This window comes from Botryllus schlosseri, chromosome 12 (genome assembly GCF_051294905.1).
Source record: "Botryllus schlosseri isolate E-star chromosome 12, Bs_hap1, whole genome shotgun sequence".
NCBI lineage: Eukaryota > Metazoa > Chordata > Ascidiacea > Stolidobranchia > Styelidae > Botryllus > Botryllus schlosseri.
The window spans coordinates 16,170,922-16,189,299 of record NC_137247.1 but is presented as its reverse complement, the minus strand read 5'-3'; the positions used below and the strand labels follow the sequence as shown (position 1 = coordinate 16,189,299).

Here is an 18,378-nt window from a genome sequence, read left to right as displayed (position 1 = left end):
CTGTACATTATCCGCAAACTCCACCCTCGCCTTTTACAATTTTCTGTTTTTTATTTCGAATTACTCACAACCAACAGAGAGAAGTCACAGACCAAGTGGAAGTGCTCGATAGCTGCGAAGCGAACCTCGCAAAACTCTCGCATTCATTTGACGTCTCGGACGGGGAGAACGCGTACCAACAAGTCAAGCTGCGATTCAACAATTCAGTCCACTGTATCAAAAACTACGAAACCTCACTTCAGGTAAGCGGAATGTCGGTGTGGTTTAGACCAGTGCTTCTCAACCAGTGGTCACGAAGCACTTCTAAATGGTACTGTCTTCTATTCAATATTTTATAAGAGGGCTGCTTTTGATTGCTATGGAATGCCAATATGGAATAAGATTTATAGGAATAAGGACATGTGTCGGCTGGTCGAAAATAGGTGTAGACCTATCTCAATTTAAGCTTGATATGATAACATCTAATATGCAAGCTCAATTTTTGCATTAATAGTAAGTTGCATGAGTATACATTGTTTTTCTCTTGGATTTAAATTTTATTCGTTTGGTCATATATTATAGTGCCATAAAACTTGATTGAGTCGCGAACTGAAAATGATTGGGAAGCACCAGGAGTGGTCAGCACAACACAAGCGATCAGTATCAAAGCACTTTTGCGTTTTTTTGAAGTGCTCATTTAGGTTTTGTCTACCGGCATAAGCTGCTGATTGCGCTGTTACCAGGACCTTTTTTTATGCAAAATTACTGAATCTTCAGAATTTTGATTTTGTGAAGGAAATTTAGATTTGAGGTTTTCTTCACATTTATGAGCCAAATCTATTTAAAAAGCGTGTGAAATAGCCCATGTATCGTGGTAATTAGATATATATTTGAAGATTGCTTCTCACCCGCACTCCTATTTCTACTCGAGTAGCCTGTCCTGGTGACCATGAGTATTTTTTTGCATCAGGAAATGCTCGACCTGTACCCCGAATACCGTGCCTCTTTGCGTAAGTCCGAGACGTGGATGAAAGACGCAAACGACACGTTGCAGTCTGCGAAAAACGATGGAGAGAAATCGAAACATTGTCAGGTCAGTGGGGAGGATGCGTTCCGGCCCATTCTTGGCGGCTTCGATAAAAAACGATTTTTTCTGTTCAGAAATTGCTCCGCGATATGGAACACATGGCAACGGTGATGATGGAACTGCAGGCGCAAGCTGAGATATTGATGCGTCTTGACGACGAAGTCTGTGAAATTGTGAGTGTCGGTTGTCGGTTTATTTTTTAGATAGAGCCTAGAGGAGCCCGCATGCCATGGTTGTAATGACTCGAGTCTCGATTTTTTGGTGACTCGACTTGACTCGAGTCATTTTTTCAAATGCGTAAAATGACTCGATCGAGTCAATTTTTGTAGTGACTGGACTTGTACTCGAGTCATTGTGCATGACTCGAACCAAGTCATATGGCTCGAGACTAGGACGGCCAAGACAGACATTTCATTGTAACCTCGAAGAATAGGAAAGTTACCGCATGATCGGTATTTCGTCTATCAGTGCTGATACTTAGGCCAGAAACTGTTAAAACCGAGTAGAATTACTATATTATGAATGCGAGCCGTTCTATATCACTCGAGCACAGTTGAAAAGAAGTGGTTTGAACCGAAAACTGAATACTGAACATGATGACTTAGACTCGAGTCACAACGCTATGACTCGGACTCAACCCTCTGCTAGCTGACTTGTACTCGTACTAGACTCGTCGGTGAATTGACTTGACTCGAGTCGAAACTGTAAAAGTGAGATTGACTTGTGACTCGGAACCTTGTGACTTGGTTACTTACAACCCTGGCAAAACGTGCCTTTAAAACGGAAAATCGTGACAGATCCTTCAGTTTATTTGAGCCGCTCTCTTCTGAAACGCCGCGACGGAGTATGTCTACTTTCTCTAAGTATTTAAGTGAGTTTTGCTTATTTGCACCACTTGTAATGTTTTCCTTTTCTGGAGGGCAGAACTTGGCCTGAAATACTTACTACAACTATTTGTACTCGAGTAGAAATTTATGACGTTGCTTTTACTTGAGTTAGCACTTCATGACTAATTGACCACCTCTGATGACCAGGCCATGGCTTGAGAAAGGGAAATACGGTTCACACTTGAATTCCATGCTCCAATTGCCTGTTGCGCGTTATGCTGAGAGCTATTCTTAGTCGAATTCGGCCCAGTTTTTGTTTTTGCTACAAATAATTCTCTTGCTTTTAATATAGGTCAAACCGGAATATACGGAATTCCATGCAAACTGGACTTCGATGGAGAATTTTGTGCGTCAGCACGCGACCGCGCCCCAAAATAACGATGTGGAATTTTACGGGTAAGGCATCTCAAATGTTGGACTTTTACAAAATTCGGAAGTTATGAGATGCTGTATTAGTTTGTTCTTGGGCGATGAAGTGAAAGTTTGTCGAACTTATGCGGATCGTTTGTCATCTTCAGATCAACATCAAGCTCCGACTCTTCCGATTCCTCTTCGTCGTCGTCTGAGTCCGATTCGGACTCGTCATCATCAACATTGTCTGAAGATTCAGACCGTGATCGAACTTCAGAGGGCGACGTGATCGCCAACAGCGCACTTCGAGTAAGCGTTCCTGTCTTGCATCCATGTTTGCGGTATGCATAAAGCAGCATGGCCCCTAGATTTACTAGAACGCGCGCGTAACGCTCGGAAATTAAGCTCGCATTTGCCCGATCCACTGTAGCTTGATTTAGAGCAGGCAAAGGTTATGAATTCTACCTTTGGTAAACGTATGTTGGATAATCCTATTTGACGAATAGTATATTCATATCAACTAGTGCATAATGAAAAAAAAACATCGTACACCCACAATTGTATCACAAAATATGACGTCAGCGGCATGAAATTTCGAGTACGAGAGCGTTCAATGTACTATTTTTAGATGGTACACACTACACTAAGTCTTTTTGTTGACACAACCTTGGTCGGTGTATTTTGATAAAAGTCGACTCCAAGGCACACAAATGAAAAGTGTGAACGGCACCTCCCAACGACGCGAAACCTGTCGTCTCGATAATTTGTCGCACAAGCGGGATTATCCAACAGGTGTCGGCCAATGGCAGAATTTATGGCCTTTGACTGCTCAGCATCACGCTTGAGCGGATGAGTTAAGGGTGAGCTTTTCACCGAGCGCGATGGCATATTGAAGTTCTGTACCTCCGAGAAGCAATCCTATTTGTGAGAAAAATTATCTTAACGACATGTTTCACATCGTGAAGAGACGGTGTTCACTGTTCACACTTCTATTTGTGTGCCTGGGAGTCCACTTATATCAAAATACACCCATCAAGTGTGTGCCTTCGTAAAAAGTTCGTCTAGGCTACCATCTAAAAATACTACATTGAACTTGGCCCTAAGCGCTCTCTTCACCCAGATTATTCGAAATTTCAAGCCGGCGTCGTCATATTTTGTGGCACGATTGTTGATATACGATGTTCTCGTCAATTCTCTACTAGCTGCTGACGATTACCCCTGACGAGTGTAGCCGAAAATACTCTATTTCAATATGAATATACTATTTAATTGTATATTGAAGTGCTCTTTACTTCCAAAAAACTCCTGTATTTGTGCAGCAAATCACCGCGACCGAGATAACATTTTGTGTTTTCAGAGTGACGCGATGGATGTGGAGTCGCTTTCCGACTCGTTTAGCTCAACATCGGGGTCTATAGACATGGAGGAGCCCGACGGTAAAACTATGCACAACGACCCGCCGTACTACATCAACTCGTTGAACAAGCTGCTGCACAAGCTGGCCGATATCGAACTGTCGCTGGCTCACCCGGACTTCAGCTCGACTCTGTCCGACAAGTTGGAGTCGCAAAAGAGAATTCTTCAGGTGCGATTGTTTTTGACGCCGTCTTGATATGATTGGTGATATACAGTGTTTTTTCCAATTCTCTACCAGTTGCTGACGATTACACCTGAGGAGTGTCAGCCGACAATCATCGGCTTCAGTACAATATCAATATACTAATAAATTGTATATTGAAGTTCTGTACCTCTAAGAAGCCCTTTAAGTTGAAGTAGATGTAGTTTAAAATGAGTATGTAGGCATATCCTACTGTGAAAAAACAGAAATGCTTCGTTATTGCCGGTTATGAATATAATTTCGTGCAGATATACGGAGATTTGTACAGTGACTTTGTATATTTTTGTCCTTGATGTTTTCGCGGCATATACACCGACACCGACTCATGATATACATACACACGATCTGTGCATATGCATACTGTGAGTGCATGATGTTCATAAGCCGCTCTAATATCCGCCCGCAAACAGAATGGTGATAGGTCAAAATCTGACGACTTGCGTGCGATTCCAGTTTTTATTTCTGCAGAAAATCAAAAAATCTCTCGATCACGAATCCGAGGCGGTGGCGAAATCGCAAGCCGCCCAAAAAGAATGCAGCGAACTGGCCAGCGCCGACGAGAACACGATGATAGGCAAGCTGATTAGGACTCTCAAGTACGAGTGGGAGAAGATACACAGAGATTTTCTTGAGAAACAAAGGTACCGCATTCTTTTTTAGGCTTGCTTTGACAAGGGAGATAATTGGAAGGTTCTCTGCATGACAGGTTGCGATTAGGGTCACAACGATTTTGGTACTTGAATTCGAATTGTGTATTCGTTTTCATGCTTTGTCTCGTGTAGTGAGAGTTTATGTATTTTGTATAGCGAAATTACCAACGCATGCCATGCGGTATTGTCTCTGAGCTCTGTGTCTTTGTTGTGTGAGCAGAGAGAAAATCGTTTTTAATCAAGTCTTACTGGCATTATATATTTCGTAGTTGCATTAAACGTCCAGATTTGAATTCTTGAGCTCTGTATTATTTTTACTACGTTATTATTAGAGGTACTCAATACTTGTCTGGACTTGGTACTTGACTCGTAACTATAATCACTCGTATACTCAATTTTGCTAAAATATTTCAAATCAGGTTATGTCTAAAAGGAATTTAGGCCATGCCATAAAGCAGTTGAATATATTCCCTCTCTGCACTGAAAAAAAACCAAAGAATTATGTCACCTACTTAGTTATTCAAGCCGTATTTAGCCTGTTGCCGGGTAATTGAATATTTATGCCTCACCCGGCCAGGTATCAAGGAGTAGGCCTGCTAATTGGTATGTTTTCCATGACAAGAATTTACGCCTCGTTTCATTTCAGATCCCTGTCCGACAAAGAAAAGCTGTGGACCGTATTCCTCAAAGACACCGCTTGTATCGAGAAATGCGTTTCGGAATGCAAGTCTATATTTTGCGGGATCAACAGCTCGACCAGCACCGACGAGCAGCAGAAAGCGCTGACGGTATCTGCTCATTTTCCTAGTGTCGTCCGCTGAAGTAGTTATTAGTCGGGCAAGTTTTTGCGACTTTTGCAACCTTTTTTACAGCTTCCGGCAGCTTCTGAAATACTTTGAATTTATGTAGTACGATGTTTTAAGCTGTTTGTAGGATGGTTTACTGCAACTTTTTTTATGCAATTTTTCATCGAGTACTCCGCACGATGTAAAGGGGTGATTTAAAACACATGCTATGAAACTATTTCCAGTATGGTTCTGTTCTCTTTACCAGTGCCGGAACTAAATGAGAAGTGGACTCCAAGTAGTATCATGAACTTTGAGTCTTTGTCTAATTTCTATTATTGTATAAATTTCTTCCACGCGGATAGACTTTGACCGCCTTTGCATTTCTCAGCGCGTGCAGACGCAGATGCAAGCCAACACGGAAACGTTCAAGCGTCTCAAAACCAACCACACTTACCTCGTCGACATGTCGATGTTACTGCCCGATAGCCGAGCGGCCAAACAAGCTTTTGAGTTGGAGACGGAATGGGGAAAGATATGGAAAGAAGTGAAGACAGTAGAAAAACGGTACAGGCGCTGTCAATCGATTTTTATGTTTACACATTTTGCACGTTCGGCTATTTTGTCGCTGCCGGTGACGTTAAATGGCGCTACCGTGAAGTTTGGAAAAGGTGGACTTACAAAAAGCGTCGAAATTATATTATAAACGTTGATTGTGTGAAAAATACCGTACAGAGTTCTGAAAAGGTCATCAGTTGTTTAAAAAACGTTGTCACCATCGAATTTATGTTTAAAACTCTGAACAAAGAGTTTGATCTGGTGAAAAATATCGTTAACAGTCCTGTGAAGGTCAGGAGTTCTCTAAAAAGCGTCATCAGTATCGAGATTTTGTTAACAACCCTATAGAAAATTGGATAGACGAAGAACACTGTCAATAGTTCGGAAAATTTCGCCGATTGACTAAAAAGTATGCGTTGAGATTATCTTGAAAACCCCGCTAAAAAATGTAAGCCGGGTTGAAAATATTATCAAAGTCCTCGCTTACGTGGTGAAAACGAATTTGACCCGACCAGTGCTCTTTCGTGCTACAGTGATCTCCTCGACTAGACCATCGTTTGTAACATTAACGAGTAAGAATAATACGTCTGCGGTACTGTTTTCTCAATCTTTTGTCAATTCTTTTTTATCGTAGCCGCAGGCGAGCGTTCCGTGGAATTTGCTGCCATCTCAAGTCGAAAATTTTGTCAAAAATCTCTTAGGCACTTGGCCCTTGGTGAAATCTTATGTGTGTCAACAATTTCCATCGGGATTTCTTGGTAAACAGACACGACGACATGAAGAAAGTGATGATCGACGCTTTGCAAGTTTCTAAATGGATTGGGTCGCGACGCAATGACAAACAACTGGATGAAAATCCGCCAGAAATCGATAAGATAGTGGTAAGTTGCTTGTAGGACCATGGGCCGGGCTTCAGAAAGTATTGTCGAGTGTTTTCCACACGTAGGCTAAATTGGATGTGCTGATATCGGAGAACGAGTACATATCCTACGAAGAGAAAAACGCCTTGCAGGAATTGCGTGACACGATATCGGAGACGCAGACCGACATGGAAGAGGTGATTTAATTGCTGAGAATATTGTGTGACGCATTGATCGTTTGACGGCCGTTTTAATTCTTCGACCCGTTGTACTGTATTGCTGAAAACATTTGAAACCGTTTCAGATCTGATTGAGTCTGTAAAAATGAAGTGCGCAGAGACGACGCAACTTTGTTAAATAATAACAATAGGATATCTATTTTATCTTGGCTCTGAACCTTTGGGATTCTGTTGCTGCAGCTTGGTGGTGAGAGCGCTGGTTATAAGGCGGAGCAATGTTTATTTATGTGTAGGCGTATTACTACGGTGCTGTCTATTCTTACTCAGCTGACCACGCTTCACGTGTGTAAGACCTCTTTGTAGACACAGACACCAATTTCACAGTTGCTTGTTGTTTGGAACGCAAACCAAAAACGCTCTCGATATGATTGCAGTGAATTCACTATTCGAGTATCTTTGTAAAACGGTACGTTTTCAGGATTCGTCGGTTCTCGTCGAGGTCACCAGGACGACAGAAGTTGTGGTGGAAACTGAAATCTTCACGGAAACGACGATCGTGCAAACTAAGACGGAAACAGGTAAGCCGCGAGTTGTTATCGGCTGAGTATCAATTGTACTGCTAAAATGATAGCAGAGTTGGTAGATGGAGTCATCATTAGTATTTGTTTATATATATATAGTTTATTGTTTCCTAATGAAGTGTACCAGTCGAGCCTGTTCTCTGATGTTCAGAAGAGGAACACACTGCGGTCAGAGTCGCAGACGACCTTCGACCTTCCGTCGCGGAGGAGGTGACGTCGTCGGAATCGGAAGACGAATCTGACGTTGACGATGAAATCGCGGCTTTCAAGAGAGGCCTGAAGTCGCTTTCACACAAGCTGAAATCAGTGGTACGTCAAATGGGGTTTTTGACGGGTCCAATGAGCCAGTCTCACAAGGACACGCACCCGGCTCGTACAGCACAAGTCCCACTGATGTTAATTAGTTGGCCCGTCAATTATATCGAGTTGCTATCTCGATTTGAAAGAAATATCGGTATCGGCCATTTGAAGTAAATAAAAATTGGCGTCATAACAAGGTAAGGGGGAGCATATTAACTGAACAATATTATTATAATCTACGCCTGCTAGACTTGGTTATTCCTGTTAGTACTATGCCGCAACACCAACAAATAGCAAGAAAACACCATTTAATGAGGTAACCGCAACTGTTTCTCGTTAATCTAACGTACGACATAACTACGCGTCGCCCAGTTTGAGAACCACTGGCTCACTTGATTAGCAGCTCGGGGACACTTGTGGAGCAATCGTCGCGTGCAGCCCCCATCCGCATCACAATTAACAGTTTTTAATCGGTTGCCCGACATATGAGCATGCGACACAATGGAAAACGACAGTTCAGCATGGAACACATCAGCATGCGTCTCTTCAGCATGTGACTTTATAACCCAAAAACTTACCCTAACCCGAAACATAGCCCAACCTAACCTAACCTAGCCTAACCTAACCTAAAGCCTAACCCTAACCCAACCATAAATCCAACCCTAACCTACCCCTAACCCGTAATTTAACCCACATGCTCATGTGTCGCATGCCAAATTGTCACATGCCGAAGTCTTGCTTGCTGTAATGTCGCATGCTGATATGTCCACGGACCTTTTTAATCAGACGATTAGCATTCTCCCGGATTAGCCCGAAATGCGCCACGATTAGCAGTTTTTAGTCACACGATTGACATTCTCCTGGATTAGCTAGCTAACTTTCTGATCTCCTCCCAAAATGTCGCGTTCTTAATTTTTAAATATTCAACGAAGCAGCCCAAATAGAACCGGCGTTCTCGAGCTGACGCTCTTCCATTTTGGACAGATTGTCCTCGTTGGCGACGCTGAAGATTTGTCGAAAGCCCAGGGCCAGATTACAAACCTCCTCAATTCTGTGATCGAGAGAGAGCCGACGCTAGCTGCAATGGAGAAAGAGGGCCACGACCCCGACCGGGTTCAAGGTGAATATGCGTTCGACGACGCGCCAAAAATTCTTGACCTTTTTTATAGGCTGCTGGAAGTATATGTAATTTTTCTCTCACGCCTATATACAGAAACATATGAGAATTTTATAAAGATGCATACAACATTTGCGCATGTTGGTTTGATTTATGGTTAGGTAAAGTTTAATTTTGGGGTTAGGGTTAGTTGTTTGGTTACAAAGGCTCTAGTGTTGCATGCTCAAATGTCGGGCCATCTCCGGATATTTGATCGTTGTGACAAAATTTATTTTAATGGTTCACAAATAAATTCTCTCTCTCAGAATGCCGAAAGTCCTTCCGTGATCTGACGGCGGAAACGGAACGGCGGCATTCGACTCTTAACGAGATGCAGAGGGATTCCAAACAGTGGCAGAAAGTCTACAACGACACGAAAGAGATGCTGTCCGTCATTCAGGACGACATGGAAGGCGGACATTCGCTCACGAATCAAAGCATAGACTCGTTAGAGGCGCAGAAAGAACTCTACACTGTAAGAGCATTAAATAGTGGATTGGTATTCTGTGGCACCATGCCTAAATGTGCCAAAATTAATCAAAAGTGTAAATAAAATACACTATCAATTTAAAAAGTGGATTCGGGGACTCGATATCGGGTAAAATTTGTTGTGATTTATTCTATGGTCATTTAAAATGTTGAGTTCCACTGGCAGGCTTGAAGCAGATTTTTTTCCTATTCGTTTTGCTCTCGGAATGCCCCCAAGAAAACCTTTTCCAGGGTATATCTAGTTTCCATAAACGGATATCCCAGAGCGTATGAGATGATCTAGTTGTGAGTCTATTGCTAAAACCGAAAATATTTATGCCCTGTAGTTTTACAGCCGTGAGCTGCCTTGCTACATCGAGGCGTTAGTTAGGCATTCACGGCTGTCTTTTCTTTTAAGGCTTACTCGTCAAAACTGGACGAGGTCGAGCTGATGGTGGACGTCATCAGTAATCTGACATCGGACATCGTGGAGAAATACAGAAACGATAACTGTAGCAGCGTCAACTTTTTCACGGCGGAACTGAAGAAGCTGTACGAAACATTGCAAAGCGAGTAGGTTGAATTGGTTGCTGCGATCGATATTTGCGGTAATGTGAAAATATTTGCGGGAAATTTTAAAATCAATCGGATTTGTTATCACTTGGGCGATTTTTTTTTACCGAAAAAACGGAAGTTTTCAACCTAAAAATCAACATTTTGACATTTTTTAACCTTAAAAAACTTTTGACAAAATTTTGCATTCATATATGTAAATTAGGTGTTTTCGCACAGAATGTTAGTATTGGAACATTTGTGCTTGGAACTGTCTGTCCTTAGGAAGTAGTTTGGCCTGAAAAAAATGTTTTTGACTTGAAAACTGACAAATTTTCACCTGAAAAAACTGTGTTTTAACGAAATCTGTACCTGTTAAGAATTACTGTAGTTACATCACGCATGATAGTAGAAATAATTAAAATCTGTTGTAGCACAACGAAAGATACTTTCCTACATTCTCGGGTAGAAAGTGTCTGTCCTTACTAAGTAGCTTGCCAAGAATGGAGACAGAACGTTCAACAGCAGCAGTTGTTGGCTGCCAACACTTAAGTTGTGCGTACGCTGCTGGTGACAAACCGTGTTGATTTATTCTGACAAAGTTGTCTACATCACAGTTTTTCATTAGGAGCTTCTGGGTATAAGAACCAATGCCCAAACAGTATTTCTTCAGTTAGGATATTGCGGTGCGTTGAGCATAATAACACCATGTCAACCTATTTGTTGCATTTGACCGTTTAAGATTCACAATGAGCAGACAATGGGCCACCTACAACGGTAGGTCTATAGAGTAGGCTACAAGCTGTAGCATATCAAATAAGTTCACCGACAGTGCAAATATCTTGATACAAACGAAATGCAGGTTGCAAAAAAAAGTTTCAACTTTCTGAACAATTTTGACAATTTTTTGACCTAACGCTACAATTTTGACAAAATTTTGACTTTTTTTGACATGTCAAAAAAATCGCCCTAGTCATCACCATGATTGTGCTCTGTGCGACGTAGTAGCTGAGAAATTATTATTTGAGCGAGTCAACTGAGACTCGTATTCTGACACTCGCATTTTCAGGTAGCCAGTCGTCAACGGAAAGGGATTTGTAAGGCTTGAACTATTGAAGCAAATGTAAGATTCGTTCGGTAACCAAATTACTTTGATATTCAAGCAAACGCTACTGTATCCATTGTATCCGTGGTTGAACCTCGATTGTCGTAAACCAGAGATCATTTCTTCTAATAGTCCCACGTCTGGTAATATATCGCCGGTAAAATCTATAACTGTAAGCTTCATTCTCTTTTTGATGGGTGTTTCCATCATCTGGTGATGATGCTCTCTTTATGAACACAGCCATTGACATATATATATATATGTATAAATTTTCTCCAGCGCCAACGAACACACCGCAAAAGTAGACGAGACGCTCGAAAATTTGAAGAAACTATCGATAGACGTGGAGATGTTGATGACTTGGGAGCGTGACGTGTTGGCAAACCTGCAGGATTTGTTGGAAGCTTCAAAAGACCCGTCTCTTGTCGACGACGACACGCTGAAGCACGCTATCGACGAAAAGCTTGCGGTAAGCGCTTTGATCAGGAATAGGACATTGTGTATTTTTGTCCTCGGTGTTTTTGCGGCATATACACCGACTCATGATATACATACACACGATCTGTGCAAATTCATACCATGATGTGCATGCCAAGGGACAAGGAAGGTTCGATTCGAAATCGAGTATTAGGCTTTGAGTGGAATTGAGTATTCGAATATCACTCATTATGAAGTCATAACGGTATGGAAGAAGTGCAAAGTTCAAATCTGTACATTTTATGCGGCCGCAAAGAATATGTTGTCCATTGCATATCCAGTATCGTGCGTCGCTTTGTAACAAGTGTGTCGTACGCTGCGATACGACCAATTGAAGTTTTAAGGTTCCACAGCGGAGAATAGTATAGTAAGTATAAATTAACTCTTAGGGCGGGGATAGTAAAGTTAGCTGATCCGGGAGAATGCTAATCATGTGATTAAATACTGCTAATAGGGACGCATTTTAGGCGGAGAAAATAAAGTTAGCTGATCCGGGAGAATGCTAATCATGTGATTAAATACTGCTAATCGGGACGCATTTTAGGCGGAGAAAATAAAGTTAGCTGATCCGGGAGAATGCTAATCCTGTGATTAAATACTGCTAATCGCGACGAGTAAAGTTAGTCGAGGTGTCCCGAGTTTTCAATCAAGTGGCGTTATCTGTTGCATCATAATGCGAAAACGCGTTATAGGCTGTCAATTGTCAATTTGCTGAATGAAACAGCAGCCTGCTGATAACGATGCTGCCACTGTAATAGGTAGAATTATCATCATCGCGAAATGAAAGTCTTGTCCAATTTGTACGGTACAGCTAAGAATAGAATTTATATTATAGAATATTGATATCGCTCTGCAATGGTGGGTATATCATTCGTAGATTGTTTAGTGAAGCCATTACCTAGGAGACAATCGGCACGGTCATTATCGGGAATAATTGTGCGTAGGAATGGTACTCAGTGTACGCAGTTCTTATAGTTGATTATCTATATAGATGGTTCCGGCTTGTTAAATCATGAGATCAGCTCTAACTTTATGCGCTGCGATCAACCGGTTTCCTTAATCCTGGGTTGATAAATCCTGACGACCGCGATAATTGACTGCATTGCTAATCCAACTTTATTATCTCCGCCCTTAGCGTCCATGCCTAGTCAATTGTCATATTGCCATTTTTTTTACTAAACGGTTCGACTGAGTCATCTTAGGAGCGCGGGTCAGTGAATGTGGTTGACTCAATTTAAAATACAGAAAGAATTTTGTTTGTTTGATGTAATAATGATTAGTAGACTTTATATGCAGTCTGCAAGTTTTATTACTAAAATGTATATTAAAGTTCTGTACCCCCAAAAGTATCTTAGCATTATTATGCCATGACAACAAAATTCTTTCTATATTTCTAATTAGGTTAACTGCACACACCGACGCATGCTCATGAGACCAAGTCGAATAAAATTGGCAATATGAACGCATTGTTTGTTGCAATTCGGACAGTGCTATGTAAAGAGGTTCGAATTTGGTAACATTGATTTAAATATTTTGGCCGAATTCGGCTCTGGCAATTTCTTGAAACCTGAACTTGATTCCAGTTACTGGTGTAGAATTTTTGATGATTTTCAACGCCTCTTGGGATTTGAGATTGTCGTATTTGAGCTGGCGAGGGATGCGGATTTACGTTTAGATGTGCTTTGATATTCAATTTAGCATTTAATTTTATTTTTTAATCTTCAAACATTGTTAGATGTGCTTTGAAGTTCAATTTAGCATTTTATTTTATTTTTCAATCTTCAAACATCGTTGGCTTAACAGTGAAACCTGTTGCATTGTTACTCTATTCCCATTATTGATGTCTTACTCTTTTGTTTACAAAACACAAAACCCAAGGTAGCTGTCACAGTGGCTTGTTAGTGTTTAGTGACTGAGAATTAAGCTGCGTGAGGGCATTGTATCAAAGCTTTTAGTTAAAATCCTGTTTTCTACTCATTCAAGAAGGCTGACGGCGTCTTGTAATTCTTCAAATACCACCGTGTTGAATCTCCGACTTTATCCATTCGGGAAACCTGATATTATGTCCTTAGTATTTGTTCGACTGAATACCGGCCCGAATACTTTACCCAGTGTCTCTATCGGGCTTAAAATCTCTTTAGATCAAATACCCAGTTCGACTTGTCTGTTTAAATCTGTGGTCACGCGTCAGTTGCTGACCTTTTCCAGCTGTAGTGATTTGTTGATGTGTGGAAACAGATTTAGATCGGAAGTAAACGTGCCAATTGCAAGTGTGAAGTGTGAAGCTTCGCACGTTGTGGGAACTGATGTAAATGGAGACAGGTGTGCTTGAGAGATAGGTGTTTCAAAGTCTATGATTATTTTCCAGTTTTTGAAGGCAAGATGAGGTGATTATAGAGAAGTTCCTTGTTGATTTTATGTAATATAAATATTTCCTGTAGATGTAGCGCCATCACGACATGATTTAGGGCAGATGGCTGAGACTTGATTCGCCGATATTCTCCTTTGCATCCAATTTAGAATCACCGTCTCTTAGGAATTCGATATCGAATAATTTGTAGCGTACATGTCTAGAGATTCATCTTAATGTGTTCTGACGGGTATCTCGTGTAACAAGATTTCAACAGTTTTGGCTAGGAATCCTAGGATAATTGTATTGAATCATTTATATTTCAATCGTGCTACATGGTACATTCGACGGAGCTGTTGGGCTGTAAAGTTTTATTGTGAAGTATCATTGAGTGTAATCAATAACATTGATTTTGCTATAATGCTATGCCTAGTGTCTGTCGCGTATAACATTTTGCTGGTTTCAGAGATGGTATCCCTTTGTAGATCTTTGTACGGTGATCTCACTCAGCTATAGATAGTTTGACAAACGGAAAAACGGAACCGATTTTGGAACTTTGAGGTGATATCGCTGACTTCTCCGTTCGATATATATGTATGTTGAGTGTATTGAATAGAATAGAATAGAATAGGTAGACTGTGATCTCCATGCTGTGCTAATTATTCTGTAATTTTCGTGGAGGTTCGTAAACTATTTTCACTGTTCTTCAGGTGACGTTGTGTTGTGTGTGTTCTCTATGCTAATTAATGTGCTATAGATTTCCAAATTTACATAATGCAAATGTAGGTGAAGGAGTAAATTACTTGCAGAAATACGCGGAGTTCGGGCAGTTGCAAAATTGTGTCAGGTAAATTCTTGCCTAGCCAAGTCTGATTCCGAATGATAGACATGGGCTCGAGTTTATTTTCCTATATTTCGAGGTAGGCAATGTTCATGGGACAGTATGTTTGTTAATCTCTGTGTTCTGACTACATCATTCATTTGCGCTATCTGGTTCCTAACCATATGCGCTGTCCACTGTCCTTGAGGGCTTGTAATTAGCTGCTTGCTAGCCTTACGTGTTCGTTAGGAGCCTAGATCAAGCCTTTGACACGTAGGCTTGACTTTGGAGTCAACCTATGTGGGGTTACCTTGGGTGCCTGACCGTCTTAAATACGTTGTGACTTGTGTAATATAAGTAAAATTGTGTAATCAAAATGTTTACAATGAAGCACTGTGGATTTTTTCTGTTTTTTTCTTCAGATCATCGAGAGGGATGTAAAAGAGCGCGACGCCATGTTCCAGAAGGTGACGCACACCGGCTCCATAAAGATGTACGTGGAAGACACTGCCATGACCGAAAGACTGAGGGATATGTCGGAAAAGTGGAACCGAATCCAGCAGCAAATATCTCAAATCCAGTAAGTACCGACGTGCCATGCAAAATTTATCAGCTTATTGCTTCTGTTTGGTTCTGTCAACTCAAAAGAACCATGTTTTTGATTGTTTTCATATTTCCATAAGTAGGGGAGAGGAGGCCCAAGATGAGACACTTTTCTGATAACTCAACGCCACTCAAAGAGTAATGCCTTATGAGGATTCATTTTGGTACCAATGGAAAGCCTGTGATCTGTACTATTTATGACATTGGCTTGAGTTAACAACTTACTGATGGATATCTTGACCCTCAAAAATCCTTGCTCAAATGCCTCAACTTACCCCCAGGTGAGGGTAAGATGAGACACACTGTGTTCAAGACACCAAGCAATTTTTGCTCATTACACCACCAGTTCATCCCAAATGATGAATTAACTAGCAACATCGTGAATAAAACATAACAATCATGAAATAATTCACTTTTAAAAAGAATTTGTACATCATATACAAATTTAAATGACATCGAAAACCAATTATCCATGGGATCTAGCAACAATGAGAGATTCGTTATTATTTTAATACATTTTGTGTGCCTTCAACAGTAAATTTTGAAGCTTGCGAGGCCTTCCATATAAAAGCCCTCTGATACCCATCTCTCAACTTACCCCCATGTTTTTGTCTCATCTTACCCCCACACCTCAATTATTGTATAAACTTGAATAAAAAAATTTATGTCTGTTACTTTTCGGAGGTAAGTGCATAATTACACTGCTAATATTGAACTTAACCAGCTCCAGCAATGTTGTTTTATAATATGAAGTACTATGACAGGTATGCCCCCTTACAAACATGAATTCACATGATTGACATAGACTATGAAACTATAGTTTCGGGAATTTTTCTGCCCAACCTCAAATCTGTTTGCCTTGTTAATATGGTAGGACTATAGAATGACATTATGGGAACGACATAGTTGAAGGAATCTGTCCATCAGAAAATTTTCCTATGAAAAAATTGCATGTCTCATCTTGCCCTGTGTCTCATCTTGGCCTCCTCTCCCCTGATTCTGATATGTTTATGATATTACATGTAGTTGATGTCAATCACGGCGATAATCATTGAAATCTCATTTTACAAATTTTCATCCGTTTCCTAATCCGTCTGGGACATTTGGTTTTCAAAGTCTGATTATTGTTCTTGTGAGTTCAAAGGTGTTGTTGTCGCACACGCGTTTGGGTCTCGAGAGTATTCGATCAAAGCGATATTATATGACACGATAACTTGATTGAAATTCCATGTCGTGGAACGTTCGACGTGTGCGGGCGACAAGATATTACCAGTCGGTATAATTGGATGTTGGGTGCAGGCCATTTTAATTTTGCCAAAGACTCGGTCGCCTTTGTAGATAACGCCAGAATCGGTAGCGCTTGGTGTGAAATGTGGAGGTCTCCGAGGACACGCGAAGGTTCTTGCGTGTTTAATATCACGAAAGTGTCGTGCCCGAATCTTTCTGTAGTGAATTTTTCGTTTAGCACGAGCACATGGTATGTTTCTTATTAAATTTCTGTGGTGTTTGAGGCATTTTTGTGTAATTTCGGGACATCTAATTTTTGTTTTGTGCAGTAATCTCACTTTTTTTGGCTTAGAAGTAAAACTGTTTAGTAATTAGATGTAAGAGGCAGTTAATTCACATAGGAGGTAGTATGTTGTGAGCTCTATCTGAGGCTGGGTCAGACCAAAGACTGGCTTAAAACAAGTATCCATGGCTTCCCTGCTAGGTCCCTGACACTTGAAGACAGTGGTTCTGAAACTGGCGGCGTGGAAGCTTCTGAACTGGGCACATGAAATTTTTTTGCTGCGCACGATTTACCTCCAATTCATAGTTATTGCTCTGTGTGTAGTCCGAATTTCATATTTGAGAATTCTCTCAGCAACAGTAATAACCTTCCATGTCATCAAACTATCCATTGGAATTCCCCGCACTCTGGTTGCATTTTGTGATACGGTATGACGAATAGGATGGTGCAAAATTTTTCACTGGGTATCATAAAGGGATGGACAGGGAAAATAGTGGCTCTGACTCAATAACCGTACGATTCCTATGACTCAACAACTGTTAATTATATGTGTCTTCGTGTGGAAAGAGAAATCTCCATTTTTGAGCCGTCGATGTCCACAAATATCATAATATTTCGTGTGGTATATATTGCAACTTCCGATTCAGGAGAAGGCTCGAAATGAACGTCGAAAAATGGCGGAGTCTCTGCGTCGTCATGGAGGGACTCTACGACTGGCTGAAAGTGAAAAACGAGGAGGTGGTCCGCAATTTTCTGCAGCTATCCGGCGATTTGCAACAGCTGCAGCAGCAAAGTTCCGATCAACACGTACTGCGTGGCCGGCATGCGTTTCGCAGTCAAAATATTATGCCTTTCCACTTCCCTTGCAGGCTTTTGTTTGCGAATTGAACGCCAAAGAGAATCAGATCAACTCGACGCTCGGCACGGTGGCAGAGATTTTGAAAAAGCACGCGAGATCAGACGACGGAAAATACGACGCCGACATGCTAATCAGCGGGTGAGAGTCATGTGAATTGGATTCCCCTGTCGACCCATTTGCAGGGTTTTAATACCCAATGAACACCAGTAACCGCTCAATTACCTTGAAAGCAGCAAAAATGTATGCTTCGTTGCTTCAATGTTACAATGATGTTGAAGATGTCAGATCAAATGACAATGATTTATTTTCATAGCTTTATTCAATATTACCTTTGAATGTTGTAATATCTGGTTTTACTGGGTATATAAATTCGTTTTTCTGTTAATATCTACATATTGACTGATATGCCGGGGTTTGATTATTGGAGAAAACATGTCAGCGTTTCGAGTGGTACCCACATTTTTTCAAACACCAAATATCAGATTTTTGATCTTGGTATATTAGACACAGCTTTATCACCTGCATCTTTGTCATTTTGTCAAATCCATGAATCTTACAATCGTACGATATCAATGTTTAGTGAGTTGAAACTAGCTGTTTATAGGATGGAGAAGTGAATTAGATGGTTATATTCAGGCCTCGT

The 18,378-nt window shown here is 41.0% G+C and overlaps 1 protein-coding gene across 3 annotated transcripts in view; it reads left to right on the top strand.

Annotated features, from left to right (window-relative positions):
- Positions 1–18,378, top strand: part of LOC145451710 (utrophin-like) — a 61,800-nt gene that overhangs the window by 27,812 nt on the left and 15,610 nt on the right. For 2 of the 3 annotated variants that reach the window (XM_080329923.1, XM_080329925.1), the window contains 20 exons: positions 78–242; positions 950–1,072; positions 1,141–1,239; positions 2,246–2,349; positions 2,472–2,613; positions 3,662–3,889; positions 4,391–4,563; positions 5,219–5,360; positions 5,749–5,924; positions 6,682–6,796; positions 6,862–6,972; positions 7,433–7,532; positions 7,687–7,844; positions 8,820–8,955; positions 9,258–9,466; positions 9,878–10,032; positions 11,396–11,585; positions 15,186–15,343; positions 17,524–17,683; positions 17,746–17,873. In XM_080329923.1, coding sequence (XP_080186049.1) covers positions 78–242; positions 950–1,072; positions 1,141–1,239; positions 2,246–2,349; positions 2,472–2,613; positions 3,662–3,889; positions 4,391–4,563; positions 5,219–5,360; positions 5,749–5,924; positions 6,682–6,796; positions 6,862–6,972; positions 7,433–7,532; positions 7,687–7,844; positions 8,820–8,955; positions 9,258–9,466; positions 9,878–10,032; positions 11,396–11,585; positions 15,186–15,343; positions 17,524–17,683; positions 17,746–17,873 — 2,972 coding nt within the window. The remainder of the gene's footprint in view (positions 1–77; positions 243–949; positions 1,073–1,140; positions 1,240–2,245; positions 2,350–2,471; positions 2,614–3,661; positions 3,890–4,390; positions 4,564–5,218; positions 5,361–5,748; positions 5,925–6,681; positions 6,797–6,861; positions 6,973–7,432; positions 7,533–7,686; positions 7,845–8,819; positions 8,956–9,257; positions 9,467–9,877; positions 10,033–11,395; positions 11,586–15,185; positions 15,344–17,523; positions 17,684–17,745; positions 17,874–18,378) is intronic. The other variant, XM_080329924.1, reaches the window with a different exon arrangement.